The sequence below is a fragment of the Barbus barbus genome (assembly GCF_936440315.1).
Source record: "Barbus barbus genome assembly, chromosome: 31".
Classification (NCBI taxonomy): Eukaryota; Metazoa; Chordata; class Actinopteri; order Cypriniformes; family Cyprinidae; genus Barbus; species Barbus barbus.
The window spans coordinates 8,447,779-8,472,110 of record NC_136759.1 but is presented as its reverse complement, the minus strand read 5'-3'; the positions used below and the strand labels follow the sequence as shown (position 1 = coordinate 8,472,110).

General features: G+C 35.4%; 2 protein-coding genes across 6 annotated transcripts in view; one reads left to right on the top strand and one right to left on the bottom strand.

The window, feature by feature from the left end:
* The window catches only part of col4a4 (collagen, type IV, alpha 4), a gene marked incomplete at its 3' end in the record, with an annotated part of 73,570 nt that extends 60,257 nt beyond the window's left edge, over positions 1 to 13,313 (top strand). Inside the window, exons 26-48 of the mRNA XM_079387430.1 lie at positions 2,373 to 2,556; positions 2,734 to 2,802; positions 3,551 to 3,658; positions 3,873 to 4,091; positions 4,241 to 4,402; positions 4,497 to 4,664; positions 5,235 to 5,378; positions 5,493 to 5,600; positions 5,686 to 5,867; positions 6,045 to 6,108; positions 6,692 to 6,766; positions 6,878 to 6,985; positions 7,077 to 7,184; positions 7,283 to 7,354; positions 7,450 to 7,578; positions 7,996 to 8,103; positions 8,281 to 8,436; positions 8,549 to 8,656; positions 8,759 to 8,893; positions 10,321 to 10,437; positions 10,647 to 10,826; positions 11,773 to 12,002; positions 13,056 to 13,313. Coding sequence (XP_079243556.1) covers positions 2,373 to 2,556; positions 2,734 to 2,802; positions 3,551 to 3,658; positions 3,873 to 4,091; positions 4,241 to 4,402; positions 4,497 to 4,664; positions 5,235 to 5,378; positions 5,493 to 5,600; positions 5,686 to 5,867; positions 6,045 to 6,108; positions 6,692 to 6,766; positions 6,878 to 6,985; positions 7,077 to 7,184; positions 7,283 to 7,354; positions 7,450 to 7,578; positions 7,996 to 8,103; positions 8,281 to 8,436; positions 8,549 to 8,656; positions 8,759 to 8,893; positions 10,321 to 10,437; positions 10,647 to 10,826; positions 11,773 to 12,002; positions 13,056 to 13,313 — 3,192 coding nt within the window. The remainder of the gene's footprint in view (positions 1 to 2,372; positions 2,557 to 2,733; positions 2,803 to 3,550; positions 3,659 to 3,872; positions 4,092 to 4,240; positions 4,403 to 4,496; positions 4,665 to 5,234; positions 5,379 to 5,492; positions 5,601 to 5,685; positions 5,868 to 6,044; positions 6,109 to 6,691; positions 6,767 to 6,877; positions 6,986 to 7,076; positions 7,185 to 7,282; positions 7,355 to 7,449; positions 7,579 to 7,995; positions 8,104 to 8,280; positions 8,437 to 8,548; positions 8,657 to 8,758; positions 8,894 to 10,320; positions 10,438 to 10,646; positions 10,827 to 11,772; positions 12,003 to 13,055) is intronic.
* Positions 13,314 to 16,916: 3,603 nt separating this feature from the next.
* On the bottom strand, positions 16,917 to 23,423 carry rhbdd1 (rhomboid domain containing 1). Of its 5 annotated transcripts, XR_013782480.1 has the most exons (10): positions 23,278 to 23,396; positions 22,403 to 22,467; positions 22,099 to 22,251; positions 21,659 to 21,938; positions 21,080 to 21,212; positions 20,878 to 20,966; positions 20,305 to 20,361; positions 19,908 to 20,108; positions 18,883 to 19,129; positions 16,917 to 17,209 (listed from the first exon to the last, which is right to left on the bottom strand). XR_013782480.1 is itself a non-coding variant. In XM_079387262.1 (9 exons), the coding sequence occupies exons 3-9, from the start codon at positions 22,249 to 22,251 to the stop codon at positions 19,005 to 19,007; spliced, it is 1,038 nt and encodes a 345-aa protein (XP_079243388.1). In that variant the 5' UTR covers positions 22,403 to 22,467; positions 23,278 to 23,423; the 3' UTR covers positions 16,918 to 19,004. The 5 variants fall into 5 exon arrangements, 2 of the variants coding, with proteins under 2 accessions (XP_079243388.1, XP_079243387.1); XR_013782479.1 differs by lacking the exon at positions 22,403 to 22,467 and having other exon boundaries at positions 23,278 to 23,399; XM_079387262.1 differs by having other exon boundaries at positions 16,918 to 19,129; positions 23,278 to 23,423.
* Positions 23,424 to 24,332: the final 909 nt, after the last annotated feature.

The window sequence follows — 24,332 nt, the reverse complement described above, 5'->3', positions numbered from 1 at the left end:
TTTAAAAGCACATGTCCAGTTAAGTGTGAGTGAAGGAAATCCATTTGCGAGTGGAGAGATTTGTGCTCGTGCATTACATGGATCGCATAACTTTAGGCGCTCTCGACATTGTCATTAACATCGTGCTATAACAGACATTATTCGCCCAAACCAAGCCGTTATATTATATCCTAAAACACTTTCAATTAAACTAATATAAACTCTTCGTAAAACACTTTGGCTAACAGAAAATTCTCTCGCTTAAAATAAATTTAAAAAATCCATGTGCTTCTGTATTTGAAAACATAATATCTGATTTAACACACGCACACACACAGTGCCTTGCGAAAGTATTTATACCCTTACATTTTTTTCACCTTTATGTTGCTGCCTTATGTTAAACTGCTTTAAATTACTTTTTTACACATCAATCTACACTCCATACACTATAATGGTAAAGCAAAAAAAAAAAAAAAGGTTTTTAACATCTTTGCAAATTTATTAAAAGTAAAAAACTTAAATGATTCCATTGCATAAGTACTCATACCCTTATCTGGGACGGTTGGAATTTAGCTCTGGAGCATTCACATTGCTTGTAGGTGTTACTAGACTTTGAGTGAAGGTAGCCTGTGGTAAATTCAAGTCAGGTCAAGTGTGTCAAGTAGGTACACACATCTTAATAAAAGGTCCAACAGCTGATAATGTATATCAGAGCAAAAACCAAGCCCTGGGGTCAAAAGAACAGTCTGTAGTCTGGGGAAGAGTTCAGAAAAAAAATCTGCTTCATTGAAGGGTCACAGAAGCATGTAGTCTCTGTTACCCTTAATGGAAGAAGTTTGAAACAACCAGGATTCTTCTTAGAGCTGGCCTCCTGGCCAAACTGAGTAATTGATGGAGAAGGACTTTGGTTAGAGTGGTGACGAAAAACCTGATGGTCACTCTAGTTGAGCTCCATGATTGTATATGCAGATAGGAGAAATCTACAGAAGGACAAACATCACTGCAACACTCCACCGATCTGGGCTTTATGGCAGTGTGGCAAGACTCAATCCTCTCTTCGGTGTAGACACATGAAAACCCACTTAGAATTAGCAAAAAAAGCACTTAAAGGAAGGCACTTTCAGCGGAAGGGACTGAGGGACTCGTCAGAGTAGAAGAAAAGCTAAATGCACCAAAATAGAGAGAGAGTCTGAAAACCCAGTCCAGAGCATTCAGAACCTCAGACGGGCAGAAGGTTTACTTTCCAACAGGACAATGGACCTAAACACACAGCAAGAGTGGCTTAGACAATTGTGAATGTCCTTGAGTGGCCCAGCCATAGCCTGAGCTTGAACCCAATCAAATATTTCTGGAGAAACCTGAAAATGTGCATCTGCCCCCATCCAACCTGACAGAGTGTGAACCTGAGAGGTAAAGAGGTGAGGAGAAGAATGGCAGATAATTGCCAAATGGTGATGAGCAAAGCTTGTTGCATCAAACAAAAAGACTTGAGGCTGTAAAGGTGCTTCAGCTAAATATTTAGTTAAGGGTATGAATACTTATGCAATGTACTTATTTCAGACTAATTTAAAGCAGTTAACATAAGGCAGCAACATAACAAAACGTGAAAAAAAAATGAAGGGGTATGAATACTTTCGCAAGGCACTGTATATATAAATATACATACACACACACATATATATACATATATATATATATATATATATATATATATATATATATATATATATATATGTATATATATGTGTGTGTGTGTATATGTGAAGAGTTCAGATGCAAAACCCTCTAAATCCATCAGACTTCTTTTCTTTTAAATGAGCATTTATTATGATCAGGTTCAGTATTTTCATTTTAAAGGTAATGATAAGGTAGTTAGTTAGTGAATAAAATAACTTTTTTTTCCAAAATGTCACTTTAGACAATCCATTGGTTTTTAACAAGTTAGATTTTCTTTTGCGTCAAAACCAGCTAAATCCACTTGTGCTTTTTTTTGCAAAAAAACTCTAAATCCACCTCTTTGGGACAACACTCTTTAAACAATCTCCACATAAAAACCGGCTCCTCACAGTGCCGCTATTGAAAGCGTTCGAATGTGAAAAAAAAATCTGGTTATCTAGTCGTGAAAAAAATATCTTGTCCTTGGCAGGTCTTAAATTTTGGAAAATAAAGCCTCAGATGAACAACAACACATGACATATTGAACCGTGTCATTGTTCATTTACCTAAAATAATGACCATTAAAACCATTAAAAAAAAAAAAAAAAAAAAAAAAAAAAAAAAATATATATATATATATATATATATATATATATACGGAATGGTTTATTTATATAGTAATTTACAATCATTAATTAATTTCTTTAAAAAAAAAAATAATAATTTTTCCTTTCCAGGGAGATAGTAGTGTTGGTCAGTCCGGTGACAGGGGGTGTCCAGGAGCTGATGGTGTAAAAGGCCTCAGAGGTCCAACTGGTCCTCCTGGCCCTAGTATGATGGGGTCAGTTGGGCGACGGGGGGAACCAGGAGAACCAGGACCTCAAGGCCAGACGGGACCCCCTGGTGCTAAAGGTGTTCAAGGTAAGGAAGGCGTTCAGTAAGCGGAGTAAGGTTTTGCTATCCACTATAAATACAATTTGTTGAAAACAAATGTCAGAATGGAGGATGTCAATGTACATGTACAGTGATGTGTAATATACATTACTGTTCAAATGTTTGAGGTCAGTGAGAATGTCTTGATTTTTTTTTTTAATATAGGTGATGCCCTGCCCTATGGACCTGACATACAGGGAGCCCCTGGTTATAAAGGAATGCCTGGTCGTAAAGGTAAATATAGAAATAATTTCTGAGTGAAAGAGTGAGAGTTCTCTCAGTTTGGTTGAACAAAGAAATGATACAACTGGAGGAATAAGAGTATTGTAGAGGAATAAGAGGAAGTGAGTATTGTAAAAGAGTATTTAATGTTAAACTGAATAAGAGTATTGTACCTGTAAAGTGTAAAGTCTTTGTTATATTTGTTAATTTTATCAGATTATATTTTTACATACTTCTACTCATTATTGGGTGCCAATTTTAATTCTAGATCTGATGTTCTATTTACAATCATTCTCTAAATGGTACCAATTTTTTTGGATTAGTGCACTTTTGTGGTTATAACTCAGTACATGATATAACCAATAGATTCAAATTTGGATATTTTTATTGATGTTTTTAAAATTAATTGAAAACAATGCGGTGGACATTTAGTGGTCGCAAAAAAAATGTGTGAATGTTAATTCCTTTGACAGAATTTAACTTAGAAATAATTGTAAATCTGAAATAAATTAGATTTAAATTTCTCAAATTTCAAATGTATTCTACTTATCAAGAAGAAACATGGAATAATTAGATGTGCAAAATGTGTATTGAACAAATGAGGCTTGTTTTGGACTCTTAAATTTCTTTAAACAAGTATTTCTCTAAAACTGCAAATATATGAATTGACAGGGACCCAATTCGTATGGTAGAAATATCGCAGCACTGATGACTGTTATCAGATACAGTATATGACCAAAACATTCATGTTTTCTACCAGGTGAGATAGGCAAGCTTGGAAATCCAGGATGCAAAGGACAAATTGGACCAGATGGTCCCAAGGGAGAGAGTGGAGACCCTGGCGATATTGGGTTAGCAGGATTTCAAGGTAGAGAATATAAGATTTTGGTGCATTTACAAACATTTCTGTTCAACTTTATGAATGTTTCTAAATCTTTGAATAAACCCTCTTTGATTCTATTCAACATGCATTTATCATTTATTCTATATCCGCATGATATACCCACAGTATAAACTCCACTAGAGCGCATCAAGTTGGAAAGTATTACAAAAATCGAATATCCCTGCAATCTCATCCACAGGTCCAGTTGGATCTTTAGGAGATCCAGGTGACACTGGCCAAGATGGCACCAGTATTAGTGGCTCACCTGGCACACCTGGTAATCGTGGACCCCAGGGTCTGAAAGGGTCTTTTGGAGACTCTACTCCCGGGGCCCCAGGACTGATGGGGCCCGGTGGGATTCAGGGACATCAGGGCCCTAAAGGTGTCCCTGGACCTCCTGGACCAACTGGATTGCAAGGTACTACATTGAGACATTGAGAGTTGAGTAATATCGGGCAAACAGCAATAGGATATAAAGAAAACAGTATTTAACGGTTATTAAATAAAGGTTGTAGGATCTGAAAATATCCCAGAATGTCCATCGGTATTGATTAACTTTTTCTGCAGGTGCATCAGGAGTTCCTGGACTTCCTGGTAGAAAAGGGGAAATAGGAATGGATGGTACACCAGGAGCACCTGGTGGCACAGGTGGGAGACCAGAGCTGTGTGACAAAGGACAAGCTGGTCCACCTGGTAAACCAGGACAACCAGGCTTCACTGGACAGAGAGGTGAGTAGACACTGTCACCTGGATCTACAGTGTCACTGTATGAACAGAAGCTTGTTGAGATTGTTCTCATAATAATGTCACTTTTCTGTGTTAGGCTGCCCTGGAGAGAAAGGACCACCTGGGGGGGCGGGATCTCCAGGCATTGGAGCCAAAGGAGAACGTGGTAAGCCTGGTACCCCAGGCTATCAGGGACGTGCAGGCCTTCAGGGTCCTTCAGGACTCAAAGGGGACAGTGGAAACCCTGGAGGCCCTGGACCAAAGGGTAAAGAGTGTGACGTGACATTTAAACAAATCGCTAACTGTGGTTTGCAACATTTAAGTTTTCTATTTTTATTTATTTTTATGTAATTTATTCCTGTGAAGCAAAGCAAAATTTTCAGCAGCCATGTCTACAGTCTTCAATGTCACATGATCCTTCAGAAATCATTCTACTATACCGATATATCAAAGTTAAAAACAGTTGCTGAATATTTTTGTGGAATTTTGTTTTTGGGGGGGGCAGGGAGGGGATGGGATTTTTCAATGAATAGAAAGTTTCTTGCTGAATAAAAGCATTTATTTGTTAATACTAATAAATTATTATTAATAAAAATTATATTTACATTAAATGCCATTATTATTATTATCATTATTATTAGAGTTAATATTAATAGTTAATTTAAAAAAAAAGATATACTGAATTCATGTAGATATTAGCTTCAACACTGAAATGTAGTTATTTTTTAAAGTGTGTTGTATCAAATTCTCATTTTAAAATATGTTATATAGATATTTAGAGATAAATACAAAGAGGCTGTCAGATTCTCAGTTGTCATGTGGTATTGCAACTCAGGTTTGCCTGGATTTCCTGGTCAAGATGGCTATCCTGGCAACGTAGGGAAGACTGGCCCTTTAGGGGCTCCTGGACCGAAAGGCTTTAGGGGTCTCAATGGATATCCAGGTTTCCCAGGGGTAAACGGAATCAAGGGCCAGAAAGGTACTTTAAAACACTGTGAAATGCCATATTGTCATGCTTTAGGTCAGGTATAATGTAATGATGGCAGTTAAATGTATCAAATACACACGTTCTTATGTTTCCTGTATTTTACAGGATACATTGGGCCTCCAGGACCTCCGGGAGACATGATTTCAGTGCCAGTGAAAGGCCAGCTAGGGTCACCTGGACCTAATGGGGAGAATGGGGTCTTTGGAGAAAGGGGTAAATCTGTAACAAATACTCAAATCCTGTATTGGTTTTTTAACCTTAAAAAAAAAATTCACAGCATCATGTGGTTTACTTGCAGGTAATAAGGGTGACCCAGGTCCGCCTGGACAACCAGGGTACCCGGGACGTAATGGACCTCCAGGGTTTGAAAGTGGCCAACGTGGACCGCCAGGCATTCCTGGGCTGTCCGGCGAGCCTGGTGCACGTGGGCAATGTGGGCCAAATGGATTTGTAGGATTCCCAGGGGATAATGGTGATCCAGTGAGTGGAAGTTATTTTTTTAATATGAATCTTAATATTTAATTCTTGCCCAATTATTTTAATTTTGTTGTTTGTATGATTGTCCTGACAGATATAGATAGTGTTCATAAACTTGACTAATGTAAATGAAATGTGACTATATGTAAATCATAGGCATTAATGCTTGTTTCTTTGTAGGGTGATCCTGGAATGTCTGGTCTGCCAGGAACCCCTGGTTTCCCTGGGTTTGATGGTCCTAAAGGTAAAATACAATGCTTGAAACATTGCATACTCAAACCAACACAACCCTTCAAAATTTTGGAATCAGTAAGTTTTTTTTATTGTTTTTGAAAGAAGTCTTTTATGCTCACCAAAGCTAATATTGTTAAATATTATTCAAATTTAAAATAAGTGTTTTCTAATATATTTTAAAATATCATTTATTTCTTTGATGGCGAAGCTGGATTTTCAGCATCATTACTCAGAAATCATTCTAATATGCTCAAGAAACCTTTCTTATCATTAATGTTGAAAACAGCTGTGCTTAATATTTTTGCATAAACTGTGAACAATTTTCAGGATTCTTTGATGAATAGAAAGTTGAAAAGAACAGAATTTATTTTAAATATAATCTTTTGTTACAGTAGGTGCGTCCTTGTTGAATAAAAGAACCAGTTTCTTAAAAAAATAAAATTCTGACTCCAAACCTTTGAAAGGTGTACGTGTACATATTAAAACATATGATCCACACAACGACTACACAATCGCATTATATTCAATCTGCGCATTTAACTCTCCTTTGACGTTATATTAATTGCAAAACCTCCTTGTACTGTCTTGTATAGGTGACAAAGGTGAATCTATTGCTGTGCCAGGACCAAAAGGTGAGAGAGGGCCAGGTGGAGACAGAGGCTTGTCAGGTAACGTTACTGTCCTCTTTCATTCTTGTTCTGTAATATGTATTTCTATAGTACAGAAATGTGTTGAAAAAAATGATAGAGCTGTAAAAACATTCTCTTTCTCTCCAATAGCTCCCCCTGGTGACAAAGGAAACAATGGTGACCCTGGTCCACAAGGGTGTAGGGGAAGCTCTGGTCCACCTGGACCACCTGGGAACAATGGCCTGACTGGACTTCCAGGTAAAATAGATCAGGCTCTAAATTAGCATATACACACATCTGTGACTGCACATCTTCTTAAATTCATATTAATCCACCTCCTGCTATTCAGGAGTGGTTGGGCCCCCAGGTCCGTATGGAAGACATGGTCCAGAAGGTCTTCTGGGGCCTCCAGGTAAACTGGGCCCTAAAGGAAACCAAGGATGCGGTGGCCTTAGAGGTTAGACTACTTATGCTGTGTACAAACAAACTGCCACTTATTTTAAAACTAGGACAATCATGTATATATTTTAATCTAATATTTTTTTTCACTTTCAGGACCTCCAGGGCCCTCCGGGCTCCATGGACTTGATGGCCTGAAGGGGGACAAGGGTGAAATGGGATATCGAGGTGAGATATCTAGGTTGTTTGTGCTGTCAGAAGTTTTTGATAGTGCCGGATTGAAAACATCCCTGTCATTCCCTCTTTCTCTCGTTGTCCTTCAGGAGAGGATTTAAGTGGCGATAGGGGCAATGTAGGACCAACCGGAGACAAGGGCACTCCAGGAGACCCAGGGTCGCAAGGTACATCACAAACAGGTGTCCGAGGTCCAAAAGGCCAGTGTGGGGGCCAAGGTAAATAACTCATAATTCTATTCAACCTATTCATAACCCGTCATAGTGGCAGTTGCTGTATGATTGTACAGGAGGCTTCCATTAAGGTTTCATAAAAATCCGGTTCAACAGTATATTATTTTTTTAAGAAATGTATTTTATTCAGCAAGGAGACTTTAAATTGCTAAATGTCTAGTGACACTAAAGACATTTACAAAAGATTTCAGTTCAGAATTAATACTAAAAAGGTTCTTGTGAACTTTCTAATAAAATAATAATCTTGAAAAAAGGTCTTTGAACGGTAGTGCACTTTGTTTATTTATTACTGTTGTCTAATTTCAATATTTTAACAAGCAGATTTGTAAATAATATCTGGTAGCACAATTACACTGTTCATGATCTACTTTAATCAATGTCATCACTGTCTCTTTTTTATAGGAGACCCTGGTCCAATGGGTCCTGCAGGCTTTCGTGGTGAAGAATGTAAGATTCCTAAACCTGGACCTCATGGAGAACGGGGTTACTCTGGGCCAGATGGACCTCCAGGTGTGTGTGGTCATTTGGAGGCACAAATGATGTGCACAAATAGAATTTGAGGTCAAAATTGGATAGCACTGCTACAAATCAGGAAGACAAGCTGTAATGTGCATATGTAGGCTTACTAGGCTATGTGTTTATGCATAGAATTATGTATTGTGCATGGCATATGTTTTGCTGTTCCAGGGCCCAAGGGAGAGAAAGGAGAGGCAGGCAGTGTGTACACAGTGAGTGGTGATTTTGGTGACCCTGGTGGTCCTGGGTCACCAGGGTATAAAGGAGAAAAAGGAATGCTTGGGGCCAGTGGCCTCCCAGGGTCTGATGGCCTAGAAGGTCCAAAAGGTAAAAGAAAGGGTTTTCATTAAAAGTTTAGCTTATGAGTTCAGAACGTTATGGGGTCACTTTATATTCACAGTTGTGTCATTCAGGTCGTTCTATTATTAATTTTCCACAGGTGAACAAGGACAATGTGGACTTATGGGCCTTCCAGGACCCTCTGGCCCCATAGGTGATTGTGGACCCCCAGGACCTTGTGGTCCAAAAGGAGACAAAGGGGACCCAGGTCATTGGATCCTTCGCATCATCAAACTGACCATCTTCTGAATCAATAAAGTTATGATTTATTCCCTCACTTTCGATTTCTTTCTCCCTCTTGTATTTGTAGGGCCAAAAGGAGAGCCTGGGGCTGTCAAAAGTTCTACTTGTCCCACTCCTCAGGGTCCTGCTGGTGCTCGTGGTGCACCTGGCCTGGATGGTGACATTGGTGAACATGGACCTAATGGCGTTGGGGGTCTGAAAGGTACAACTCAATATAACAGCAGGGTGTTTATTTTCGTAAGATCATAAAACATCTTCCATTTTTAAGTTATTGTTAATTAAATTCAAAATAATGTTTGATCATTTAAATAATTAATAATGAAATAAATAAATAATGAAAACCTTAAACATAAATGAAAAATAGAAATATACAGAAAAATACTGTAAAAATGATGAACAAAGATTATTGAAGTACTTCTTAAAAGAAAAAAGTACTTCTTAAAGTTTCATTCTTTCTACTTAAAAATTTTTCCACCACCATTTTTTCCAGTGTAAATAAGATTAAATAAATTAAAAAATAAAGGATATATACAGTGCTGCTTGAAAGTTTGTGAACCCCTTGCAGAATCTGCGAAAATGTAATTTTTAACAAAATAAGAGAGATCATACAAAATGCATGTTATTTTTTATTTAGTACTTTCCTGAGTAAGATATTTTACATAAAATATGTTTATATTTAGTCCACAAGACAAAAAAAAAAAAAAAAATAGCTGAAATTATTAAAATAACCCCATTCAAAAGTTTGGGAACCCTTGGTTCTTAATACTGTGTGTGGTTACCTGGATGATCCATGACTGTTTTTTTGTTTTGTGATGGTTGTTCATGAGTCCCTTGTTTGTTCTGAACAGTTCAACTGAGCACTGTTCTTCAGAAAAATCCTCCAGGTCCTGCAGAATCTTCCGTTTTCCAGCATCTTTTGCATATTTGAACCCTTTCCAGCAGTAACTGTATGAATTTGAGATCCACCTTTTCACACTGAGGATGATTGAGGGACTCAAACACAACTATTAAAAAATATCTAAAATATAAAAATATATATATAAAAAGGTTCAAACATTCACTGATGCTCCAGGACGAAACACAATGCATTAAGAGCCGGGGGGTGAACATTTTTGAACAGGATGAAGATGTCCAAATTTGTCTTATTTTGTAGAAATATAATTTTTTTTTCCATTTTTCCTTCTGGAGCATCAGTGAAGATTTGAACCTTTATATATATATATATATATATATATAGATAGTTAGATAGTTAGATAGACAGATAGACAGATAGATAGATAGATAGATAGATAGATAGATAGATAGATAGATAGATAGATAGATAGATAGATAGATAGATAGATAGATAGATAGATAGATAGATAGATAGATAGATAGATAGATCTATATATATAAAATACTAACCTAACCCAATCTAGAAAGAATAAATCTAGTTGCAAAAAGCACTGTATATTCTTTATTAAAGTCTAAACAACAGTTTTCCTCGATTTCAATTCTTGATTTCTTGATTTAAGATCTTAAGAGGGAAAACCTTTAATGTTTGATGCCATTAATGTCAAAATCTTGAGGTTTGAACATGCAGAGGGTGCAAATGAGGGTAAATGATCAGAACTGCCTATTTTTGCTCAGGTATAAAGGGACAAAAAGGATATATTGGATTCTCTGGACGTCCTGGGACAGAAGGACCAGTCGGACCACCTGGATGCCCTGGAGAGAGCGGCGAGAAAGGAGAAATGGGCTTTCGGGGTATGTTAGTTTTTATCGTTAAAAATGATAATAATTATTGTTTCAACTAAGCCTGACACTGTTGTATCCTCTTTCCTCCTGCCATCGTTCATCCAATATATTTTTGCATTCATTCATTTAGCAGATGTTTTTTATCTAGAGTGACTCATGTCGACCCATTCATCAACCCAACCATTTGTCCATACATTTCTTTTCTTTATCCATCCCAGGACCCCCAGGACAAGTTGGTGATCAGGGTCCTCCTGGACCATTTTCCTCTGGCTTCCTTTTGGTGAAGCACAGCCAGTCTGAGCTTGTGCCCACTTGTCCTGAGGGCTTAACAGAGTTATGGAACGGCTACAGCCTACTATATCTGGAGGGTCAAGAGAAAGCGCACACACAAGACCTGGGTATGTTCACACTCAAATCATTGAAATACTATAGTTTTTATATCCTTTTTTTTTTTTTTTTTTTATAACTTTAGTTAATATTTTAGTAATTTTTGCTGTTGTTTTTTGTTGTTGTCACTTTTATTTTTTTTAACAGTATGTATATTTTTTTTTAATTCATTTTGTATTAATTTTATTTCAGTTTTTAAATGTATTTTTTAAGTGCATTAAATTAAACTAAACAAAAATATGTTGCTTTGGAAACTAGTAAAAATCAACTAGTGAAATTTTTATAGTTTTTTATTTTAGTTAACATTTATTTCAAGTAATGAAAATGTTTTTTTTAGATTCATTTTGAGAATATTATGTTTGTTTTATATTTTGAAATAGTTTTTATTTTGTATTTTCCATTTCATTTTATTTTTTTTGTTAAAGTTTTAGTAATTTTGTTGTGTGCTTTTCGCATTTTTATTTGTTTTTGTTTTATTTAACATTTCAATATATTTTTATTATAATTTATAATATATTGTTATTATATTTCAGTTTTAATGTTATTTATTTTAGTGCATCAAGTTAAACTAAATGAAAATGAGAAATGATACTTTGGCAGCTAGCTGAAATAAAATAAGTTTTCAATTTTTATATTTAATTTTATTTTTAGTTCATCAGTATTGTATTTTATATAACGACCATGTTACTATTATTTTTTTTGTATTTTCTGTTTTAATTTTAATTTGAAAGCTTAAGTAGTTTTGTTGTGTTTTTGTCATTTTTATTAGTTTTCTATATAGTTTTCATTCATTTTTATTTCAGTTTCAATTTTAATGCTGCTTTTGCAACTAGCTGAAATAAAATTATTTATCCATTTTTTTCAGTTAACGTTAAGAGTTTCAGTGAAAAGTTTTAGTTAATTATAAGAACAGTGATAACAACAATGTTCAAACTTATTTTTGTGTGTTTTCACCAGGCCAGGCAGGTTCATGTTTGCGTATGTTCAGCACCATGCCGTTCTCCTGCTGTAATATGGATACCTGTAATTATGCCAGTCGCAATGACAAATCCTATTGGCTGTCTACAACTGCCTCAGTTCCCATGAATTCCATTCTGAGGGGGATGGAAATTCAAAAACACATCAGCAGATGTGTGGTGTGTGAGGCGTCATCGCCAACCATTACATTACACAGCCAAGACAGGACTGTCTTAAGCTGTCCATCCAATTGGAGAAGACTCTGGTTTGGATATTCATTCCTTTTGGTAAGGAAAACGAAATATGACTGTCTTCCAAGCCCTAGTATAGCTACCTATCAGAATTTCTAGACATTTAGATGTTCTCCTGTTGTGTAGGAAATAGAAATGTCACACAAATAATATATTTAAATAAAGGAAATATATTTTATTACTAATAAAATATATATTTATATACTTTGACATTGTTAAACATGAACCATTCCAGTCTGAACCAGTATGATATTGTTACCACGTGCTAGTATCTAATTTCAGTCAGAATGAACGTCTATGTATACTGCCTTTCAAATGATGTTTTAAAGAAATCAATACTTGATTAAGATGCATCACTGTTTCCACAAAAATTTTAAATATATTAATATTTTCAACAGAGCTATGATATAATATCTAGTGTTATTTTAGTATCACGGAAATACTATTGTTTTGTATTTTTTGAATTAATTTTTATTCATTTTCATTTTGTTGTTTTGTCATTTTTATTATTATTTAAAAATGTATGTTTAGTTTTTTTTATTAATTTATTTCAGTTTTTAATTAAATTTATTTTAGTGCATTAGGTTAAATTAAATAAAAATGAGATGTTTTTTCAATCAACTAGCGGACATTTTATTTAATGTTTCAAGTAATGAATGTTTTTTTAGATTAATTCTGAGACTTTTATGTTTTGAATTAGTTTTTTATTTTGTATTTCCCATTTAATTTCAAAAGATTTTCACAAGAAATTAATACTTTGATTAATTGATTAATCATATTATAGAAGTTTTTTTAATCAAATAATAATCCTGAAGTCTTAATAATACGGAATTCAGCTTTGCATCACAGAAATAAATGACATCTGTTAATATATTAAAGTAGAAAACAGTTATTTTAAATTGTAAAAATATTTCACAATATTGCAGTTTTTACTGTATATTTGATCAAATAAACGCAGCCTTGGTGAGCAAAAGAGACTTCTCTGTACATTTTGAACAAATCGCATGATGCATCTTCATTTCTTTGTTCCAGCATACAGGATCAGGGGACGAGGGAGGTGGACAGTCTCTGACATCGACAGGAAGCTGTTTGGAGGACTTCCGCAGTCAGCCGTTCGTGGAGTGCCAAGGTTCGTATGGCACGTGCCAGTATTCCCCTACCTTCTTCAGTTTCTGGCTGACTAGAGTGAACGTGCAGCGCTTCGACTCGGTTCCTCACGGTACTGTGCTCAACGGACAGAACCAGCGCGACAGCGTCAGCTCATGCACCGTCTGCATGAAGAACAACTGACACAAGTCACTAGTGTTTTCTTTCAAAAACTGCACTGAGTATGCACATCAATAAGTCACTGGAGTGGAAGTGATTGAGATGCTTTTGGTCACTTTTTTTGGAGAAGATAAAAAGGACATAATTTGTGACCATTTTTGTTGAACTGTAGGCTGTGAACTTTTTACTTCGCTGAATTCGTTCTCACGTAGCTCAGTCTAACATGACTTGCTTTATGTCTTTTCATTTGTATTACATTTTGGTGCTAGCAAAAACCAAGACCATTTGCACAAATACCTATATACCAATGTTCATTTTCTCCTTAATATCAGCAAGTATTATGTTTGCGCACATCAAAACATTATCAACGCAATATTATATTTGTATTACCATTATTAGTAAGCCATTTTTAACCAAAACGGATCATGAATACTGAACCTTGAGAACAAATGATCTCACATGATCCAGTGAAATCAAATAGAAATGTCTGGTAGCGGAAGATAGCTAAATTACTATTGCTGTGGCAGGTCGGTAGAGTGTTTTTTTTTCTGTATAGAAATCAACAAATTACTGTTTTTTTTCAAAGTTTTCTATACTCTGATTTTAAACCAAGCATTGTGCAGAATTAAGATCCAGTCACATTTATCGTTATTTGGTTAATTTTTGTGGGTGGAATCCAGTCATTTCAATAGAAATCCAAACAATTTCACTTAACGGTGAGATTTTACCATGCAGATTTTGTGGTTCACTACACTTTTATCAATAGACTTTTTTGCCTGTGAAATATTACCGCAATTTTGCTAATGTGACAGCATCTTTACTGTTTATTGCTCTTTAGCTGAATTAAGGAATTAGAGAAAACCCAGACAATATTTTTTAGCTGATGATTTGTAAAATGATTAGGAAGATTTAATCAGTTGATAGACACACCTCAAGCGACATTCAAGTCATGTTATCAGTATGCTCCTTATGAAAATTACTACAAATAAAACCAAAAAAACATAGTTATATTGTAGTTAAACCCCCCTGATGACACATGATGGGAACTTTTTACCTGTGGGAACTTTTTTGCAAGATGTTAAATACGTAGAGCCATGTATGTTTCGTGTCATATTCGATGTGAAATGTCCACTGAGTGGCGCTAAAAGAGTGTTCAGTTTTTTTTCGCAGAACCGATGAACGTAAATATGGTACGTTGGTTTTGTACGTGTCACCATAGTTCTGACTTGAAATGTCTGTGGAGTGGCGCCATGATGTTTTAAAATAACATACCATCTGCACTACACCTAATTTAACCTACATTTATGCATTCAGCAGACGCTTTTATCCAAAGCGACTTACATTGCATTCAAGTTACAGTTTTTACATTTTATCAGCCCTTGCTTTCCCTGGGAATCGAACCGATGACCTTGGCGTTGCTAGCGCCATGCTCTACTATTTGAGCTACAGCAAGGCCGACCTACCTGATAGTATGAACAAAAGCGAATGTGACATAAAACGCAATCTCAAGCATGCCGTTTCAGCTTGTTTTTCGATATGTCATCTATAAACTCTTTCATCATGAGTCATGTTTTTCATGGGATTCGTGACCGAACAAGCTTGTTATGTACAGAAAGCAAAACATACAGTATGGAGCTGTAATCATAACTGTGTACGAAAACGATTACAAGTGTTCGCTCTTTTACTGCCTCTAGTGTTCCCGTTGGAAACTGCAGTGATATGCACTTATTGGTACGTATTTCGTGTCTTGCGAAAAAGTTCCCACAGGTACATTTTCATCATGAGATCAATTATCCATGGTTTTGCTACACTAACCGTAGTTTAACCCCATGGTATTTGTAGTTAAACTGTGCTTATACAAATGGGGGAAAAAAACACATGGTTACAATTCTACTATAATAAAACCACAGTAAATTTACGTAAGGGCAATGTTAGCCTTGCTAATGCTATGCTCTGCTCTGCCGGTTGAGCTACAATTAGCCTGTTAGCTGTTTTTAGTCAACAGCGTATAAAACTAAAATGTAATTTGTCTGAAGATTCTACAACGTGAACCAACAAATATTTTAGTGTTGTCTTGGGTTTCCAGAGGAAATGTATCTCCATGTGGCGAAAACTAGCATTGGCAGGTCAATATGGCTGTAAATGCGAAAGGTAGGAGGATATAAGACTTCAGTCAGTAGTCTTCTGGTGTTTGTGAAAGGACAGTTGCCATTCAACTTCCCATTTATCATTATTGGACACTTGAAAGACTTTCCTGCTTAGTTTTATATATATATATATATATATATATATATTCCCACTAATACAAGCCATTAAATGAAACTAACACCTTCAGTATTTTACACATAAGGGGTCCAAAGCAGTTTTTGTTCTGAACATATGTACATATGATTGCACTGTTGACAGAACAGCTTTGCTTTATATTTTTACTAAATGTCAAGAGTATTTATTTAGCTAGAGATATTTTGGTGCTATTTTGGATGGAAATGAAAAACTTAACAATGAATGAAAAATGTGTTCCCTTTTAAAAGAAGTGATTATTATTTTTGTCTGATTTTGTGGTTAGAAATGCAATTCGCTGTTTGTTTGGGGACATTTTGATGTCTTGAGTACTGTACTGTTACACCTGAGCATGAACATACACCTAAGGACAACACAAATTGTTAAAACTCTTTCCCAAGAAGTTTGATCTTGTTCAGTGTCACATACATTTTTACATTTAACAATCAGGTTCAACTCTTACTGTGTATTAAATTTCTAATAAATTGTGATATTGCACAATAACATACAATAATACCTTGGTATAAAGAATATATATATATATATATATATATATATATATATATATATATATATATATATATATAAAACTCACCCAACTGAGACATCTAACGAAGTTTCACATCACTACATCATTTATTGTTTTTACACTTCCTTTATACACTATTTTTGAGTTTTAGGAGACACTCTGTACTAAGCACACTCACTATTGGTGCATTCTTCCCATTAATAAAACCAATATATATATATATATATATATATATATTTTTTTTTTACATATAATTCAAACTAACACTTTTGACAAAGAGCATCCCATTCAGCATTCCAAATAATTAAAAGAAAAATCATTTATGGACTTTATAAGAAAAAAAAAAATATATATATATATATATATAAGAAATACACTACTGTTAAAATGTTTGGGGTAAGTTTTTTGCTGAAATCACTTGTGCTGGTTAAATTATTTTATTTTTTGGTAACTGATCCTTTTTTTAGGATTCTTGGATAAATAAAAAGTTCAAAATACCAGCGTATTTGGAATATACATATTTTGTGGCATTGTAAGTATCTGTACTGTCAATTTAATGCATTCTTGCTAAATAAAAGTAATAATTTCTTTAAAAAAATGAATGGTAGTGTATTGTATATGTACTATGAAAAGAATGTTTTGCATCTAAACAAAGTCCGTCTTACAGAGTGATTTGAAAAATACACATAAACTGAATTTAATTATATAGTTGTAATTATTCATCTGAATTAGTACAAATTTTACTTTTACTACATATTTTATAATTTACCATATGAACAGATCGTGTCTTGGAACCAATGTAAAATCAGCTACAACATACCAGAATAAGAATGATTTATTGTTTATTTACAAAAATATACGTAAGAAACCAAGTATAAGTTACTTAGGAAGAAATGTTGTTTGGAAATAATGAAATGCTATAAGCTTGAGACATTTTACATACATTTAGTAAGACAAAATCAACTTACTGTATATTCAACACACTGCAAAAGGCACTCTCATCCACAACCATGTCATGAATGTTCACTTCATTAATATTCAAACTTCAGATCAGCCAAAACAAATGTGCATACAAACTTTTTGCAGTTAGAAATACAACGGCCTTTGAAACCTCCCACTAGGGATGGGCGATATCTTATCGTTTGCGATATACCGTTGAAAATTCTCCTCACAATAAAAATTTGTCTCCTCACGATAATAACGATAGTTGATGACGTAGTTTTGTGCGCGCCCGATTCACTGTTCATGTGCGGAGTGAACAGTGCGCTCAAGCGCTCAAGGCACAAGCGCTCCTAAAAAGAAAATTAAGCGTAGAACCCTGAAATAGATTTCTCATGTATGTGAGGGGCCCCAATTTTAAGTTTCTTTTTTTATTATTATTATTAAGTTGTTTCATTATCAGGAAAAAATGCAAGTGATCCGCGCGAGCACCTCTGTCATGCATGCGCATTCTTTTCCGCACAAACACTTGAATATGAATAATAGTCTAGACTCTATAGCATAGCCTCATAAACTTGTTTTAATAAATCGCTTATGCATTAAATAAAGATACAAAACAGGTTGTTAAATATGCTGAATATATTGTTCAGATATTTATAAAATGTGAAACTGTAGCTAATCTTATTCGCAGTCTAGCATTTTGCATCTGCATAACATAGTGAATTATTTTTTAACATGCAATGATACAAAATAAAACCAAAAAAAAAAAAAAAATGTAGACAAATAAGAATGATGTAGCCCACATCTCTTGAGCGTGCGTCGCACTCAGCATGCGCGAGCCGAACACGCAAAATCTTGCTCTCTGCATGAATGCAACGCAGATAGCGACACAAGTTTGTTTGAAACGCATAACACGTTTAAATAAGATAATAATATTAACAATGAACATTTATGTGACATTTAAAATAGTTTTGGCGATTTTTCCTTCAGTCCGCCTGTGCATTTCTGACCCAAACAGCAAAGCAGTCTAAATCTCCGCGATGTTCTCGTTAAATATGCAATTTCTGAGATAGTACAATTAATTAATTTCTAAAATGTTATGATATGGAAAGCCTGAAACAGATCACAGCAGTGTAGCCATACACAGGCTTCCAGGCTTTCATCAGCAACGTGGTAAACATGCATGCCAGTATGCATATGATTTAATATGAAGCGTCCCGCATTATTATGGTTGATAAGAGCATAATGGAGATGAGCTGTTGATCATAATTAGCATGGCCATAAGTTGGCTTTGTACAGAAAGTTTCAAGTTAATTGCATTAATAATTACTATATGAAATGAACTTAATCTTACGTTACGGACGTAACGTAATAAATGAGGTCATAAATCTAGACCTTATAAATCATCGCTGTTTAGACTAAGTGAGTGGATTTGCTTTTCAGACAGGCCTCCATCTTTCTACAAAATACTTACTGTTGACATAAATTAAAAAATGGGCAGTCTTTGATATCTAATTTCAAAATATGAAATAGTCGAATGAAAATGTATTTTTACAATAGGTCCACCCACCCCTCATATGTGGTGGATAAACATAGAGATTTCCTTCAAATTTCTAGTGAAGCACGTTAATGCAGTAAAATACAGACCTAAACGCACAACTTAAACAGGGTTTTGTTCTTTTGGTAAAAACTTCATTTTTTCATGGTAAGGTTGACATTTGCATGGAATTATTCATACGTATTTTATTTACATTCTAATGATATATATCGTCATTTGTATCGTTATCGCAATAAATACCTGAAATTATCGTGATAAATTTTTTAGGCCATATCGCCCATCCCTACCTCCCACTGATAACATCATAAAAGCTATTCAATGACAACCAGTCAGCAGTGGAGGAATCTTCTCCAATAGCTCTGAACGGTTGTTAGTGTTGTCTTATGTAAACAATCTGGTACTATTATCATTATGTGTGAAGTTCTCCAGTTGTTCTGCTGTTAAACCTCTGAAGCCGTCGCCAGCGGATCTCTTCAGGAGTTGGGTTTGAGTGGGCATAAGTCCCATGTGATGATCTAGCCTGCGTAAAACCACCTACAAAACCAAATGACAATGTTACACACTGTAACTGTAAGTACTGTAACGAATTACAGGATAGTTCACCCAAGAAGATTTACTCACTCTCAGGCCAACCAAGATGTAGATCAGTTTCTTTCTTTATCGGAACAGATTTGGAGAAATGTAGCATTACATCACTTGCTCACCAATGGATCCTCTGCAGTGAATGGGTGCCGTCAGAATGAGTCCAAACGGCTGATACAAACATCACAATAATCTACAAGTAACCCACACGACTCCAGTCCATCAATTAACATCTTGTGAAGCGAAAAGCTGTGTGTTTGTAAGAAAGTTGTGTGGATTGCTTGTGAATTATCATGTTTTTATCAGCTCTTTGGACTCTCATTCTGACGGCACCCATTCACTGTAGAGAAACCATTAGTGAGCAAGTGATGTAATGCTAATATAATAATGCTTTCTCCAAATCTGTTCCCATGAACACACAAACTCAACTACATCTTTGATAGCCTGAAGGTGAATACATAGTTTTGGGTGAACTATTCCTTTAATCAGTCTGCTTCTACAGGTTTAGTGTCAGCAAAAACACATAGGAATAAATTAGTTGTGTTCATTTCATTTCCAATAATCTGTATGTCAACAAATGTTGTTCATATTTTCCGTACAAATATTTGTTGCCGTTTTGTCCTAGATATATGAAAAAAAATTAAACCTAAAAATATAATACTTTTCTTTACAAAATTGTTCATGATAAAGCATTTTTAAAAGTATCAACTGGTCATTTTGACCACCTGACCTCTGTCGTTCAGGCTGGCCCTGACAGCTGCCTCATACTGCTCATCTTCTGACAGTCCTGCTGTATAGGGATGCTGGGGCGGTGCAGAGGGCCTGTGTGTGTCATGCTGCTGCCTGTAGGGGGCACCATAGTGCCTGGGATTAAACGACTGCTGTCCATACTGGGAGTTTGGAGGATAAGGCATGCCATATCCACTGTATCCTGTGAACATAGACATACAAATAATGTATCCTGAGGACATCAGCAGAGCAATGCTACAATGGTCTAGTTAACAATCCCTAAATCATTTAATCTTTATTGGTTCTCAAAATCAGAGCCATTGTTGTAGTGATTCAAATCAGAGTGCAGTCTTTATAACTAAATCAATATTTCCCTATAGCACAAAAAGAGCTTTTACCTGATGAATTGTAGTATGTTCGCTGCCCTCTATATTGTCCATTAGATGTCACAAAGCCTGAAATGACAGTCATGGCTGTTTATGTGGCTGGATGCATTAATTACTGAATTAAAAGTTTGTGGTTGGTAAGATTTTTAATTTTTTCGAAAATCTCTTATGCTCCTATTTTAATTTTAAAAAAGTAATTTATTCCTGTGATTCAAAGCTGAATTTTCAGCATAATTACTCCAGTCTTCAGTGTCACATGATCTTTCAGAAATTATTTTCATATGCCGATTTGCTCCTTAAGAAACATTTCTTATTACTATCAATGTTGAAAACAGTTAATGTTTTTGTGGAAACTGTGAATCTAAAAGTTCATAAGAACAACATTTACTTAAAATAAAAATCTTTTGTAACATAAATATCATTTTTGTTACTTTTGATCAATTTAATGCATCCAAGCTGAATAAAAGCATTAATTTCCTATAAAAAAATATGCTGAACTGAAACTGTTGAATGGTCGTGTATACACATATTAACAGTGAAGATGTCAAAGAAAAACAACAAAAAATATTGAAAATGTTGTGTTACCTGCACAGGTCTTCATGAGGCTCTTTAGTGGTCCAGTTGTGTAGAGCAGACCGACCAGGATCCCAGCCAGGTGTCCGACAAATGACGTCCTGCAAAGACGTGTGTGAATGTGTGTTAATGCAAGCTGTGAATCAGATACAAATAATAATAAAAAAAAAAAAAAACTTTACTCTAGCATCTTTGAAATGTATTTCATGCCTACCCAGGGTTCATGATATGGATGAGGACCAACTCTACCCAGCAGGCATAGCGATTGGCTATGACCAGTCCCATGATGTATGTGGCCCCTCCTGGATGATAATGATTATTCACCACTTTCAGCCCAAACAGAACACCTGAAACAAATCACAAACAGATTATTTCTTAGTAGAAAAATATAACAATGACAAATTAATCATTTCTGTTGTCTACTCCTTTTTATTCTTTCCACTAACTGCATGTACTGTTCAGTATTCATGTTTTAGTAAAAGATACATCTACACTGCTATTTAAAAGTAATATTGTTTTTCAAAGAAATCTTTTTTTTTTTTTTGAGAAAGGATATATAAAATGGGTCAAAAATTACAGTAAAGACATTTATAATGTTACAAAAATGTCTTTCAAATAAATGCTGTTCTTTCATCAAAGAATCCACATTTTGATAATATCAAAATAATCATGTGACACTGAACACTGGAGTAATGGCTGCTGAAAATTCAGCTTTGCTATCACTGGAAGAAATGACATTAAAATAGAAAACAATTCATTTAAAGCATGTGCACTCCATCCTGATACAACACACCTGAGAAGCCCACTGCACACTGTAAACTATATGAAGAGTCATCTGTCATGTGTGTCAGTCCTGTTTCCAGGAGCAGATAGACCAATCCGGTGAGCAGAGAGAAGACAGAGAGCAGGTACGCAAACCAGGCACCTCCCAGGTTCCTCTCTAGTTTGATGCCCTTCCAAAGGAGCGAGGCCATATTGAAGTACAAGTGCATGTCGTCAACATGGTGAAACGGTGACAGCACCAGACGATTCCAGTCTCTGTACCAGTACGCCTCTCGAACACTCAAACATGTCTGAGAAACCAAAAAAATGTTAAGTACTTGTGCAACTTTTTCAATATATTTCCTAATAAAATATTGCAAATTATAGTTTAATGGCTGGCAAATTTTCTTCATTGACTCACTACTGGCAGATGTGACCCATTTTTGGTGTTGAAGTTATAATAACATGAACCTTTAGGAGGGGTTTGACAGGAAACAGGAACAAATAGACATTCAGGCCTAGCGTTGCAAGAGTGACAGGTGGGATGTTGTCGATTCCCAGCTGGAAAACCTGAGCGGCCAGCAGGAGCAGGCCGAGATTGGATCCTCTTTGTCTGTTACGCATCTGAAACACATACAGTGGATTATTAGCATCTAAAATACACAACCACATCCTCAAACACAGAGAACCAGTGTTTTATCTGTATACAAACTTATTTAAGTTTTAAGTTTTTATTTTAAGTTTAACTTATATTTCTTGACAGACTGCTGCTTACTCAAATATTTTAGAATCTGTTTAGTTGCAATTCATCTTCTTCTTCTTCTTGGTTTTTAACGGCGGCTGGCAACCAACAAAAATAGGTGCATTAAGTTCCAATTCATACACATCTGTCTACAGAGCATGGAAAATCATTAAGCATGATTGGCATCTGGCTTGTCAATTGCAGGTAGTATTGGGGAGGGGCATTTCCATTCTTGAGAGCATCTGATTGGACTAAAACTGTAGTGCCGTATGAGTCAGTTTAAAGTGTAGGCCAGGGATACTCAAATCTGGCTTTGAGTTTAGCTCTAACCCTAATCAAACACACCTGAGCATGCTAATCAATGTCTTCAGGATCATTAGAAAAGCACAGGTTGGTGAGTTTGATCAGGGTTGGAGCTAAACTCTGCAAGAAAGTGGATCTCGCGAGCCAGATTTGAGTATCACTGGTGTAGGCTAAACTGAATTTACAATTTGTCGACAAATATACTGGCATATAGTTAGCATCAAAGCTAACGCATACAGGCTAAACCTCTCGTTTTTATTTCATACGGTAATTAAATGTAGTTGTGTATTTAATGTAAATTCATAACTGTCAAGTTGATAACTATATCATAATTGTTTTGTTTCATTTGGTAATACAACTAACGTTATCATGCATGGATGCTAAGTGGTAACGTTACACACACAAGAACCAGTTTAAGTAAAATATGACCAAAGCGAGAAATCTATCGCTTTCTTTATTTAAGAATCTATTATTCGTACTAAACTGTCAACTAAAGTGAATACTCTGCATGCACTCTATATGCCATAAACGGTCTATTATTAATTTGAAGTGTAACGTAACTTGCATAAACAATTAACGTTACTGTGTAGGATCAAATCGCTTACCATATTATCTGAATGACAGCTTGAAGCTCCTACGCTTAGTTTGGATGTTGTGTTGTGAGTAAAAGGAGTGTTCCCGAGTCCTAATATTAGCTATTACTTTCATTTCACCATGTTTCGTCAGATGGTAAACACGGAAGTGACGCTACGGGGACTTCTGGTCGCGTGAGCTCATGTCTTCTGACGTTTGTAGTTTTTTTCTAGAAGTCTGAACTGGAAGCTTTACTGGTTCGGTGCACGTCAGTGACTAATGCATAAGAGACAAACCCTATGTTTTGTTGTGAAACCTATAAGATATGTTTGATAAACTATTATTTATCTTATGATATATATATATCTAAAACAATAAACACAATTTTGTACCGTATTCACAGACATTATTAAATTTCGGTTTCTATAATGTTATTACAGCTGTACTCAAGCAGCAATTTATAGAAGAAAGTCAATTACAAAAAAAATTAAAAATAATTGCATGTATAAAAATACAAGACACAAAGGCCCGGTTTCACAGAAAGCCAGGATTAGGCCGTTGTTCAATTAGGACATACATTTTAGTCTTGGACTAGGCTTAAGCCTTGTCTGTGAAACCGGGGAAAAGAGTAACAAAAACGTATCATTAGCTGTTTACTGCAGGTGGCAGTATTGCTCAATGAATACAGAGATGAGCATGGCAGTGACAGACTTTCATTGTGCATTTGCAGGTTTATAATCAGATGTGAAATTGTCTCTACAGTGTATTTAATCTGATTTATTAACAAAGTGACTGCGCTTCATTTAAATGACTTTGTAAGCGAACACATGTCTGAACAGTTCAGTATGAATTTAATTACACATGCTATCTGCCATTTGTTCTTTAACCCCTACTCTTTTTACAAAACCTATTTTCATAGATATTGTAATCTTATTGCCAGAGATATCATAGGGAATAAAACATAATGAATATTCGTGGGTATATTCATATTCACAGTTCTATTAATGGATCCTACTAAAGTTTGGAAACAATCTTAAAGGTTCTTAATATATTTAGGTGCATTTAGCCTATATATGAGTCTCCTATG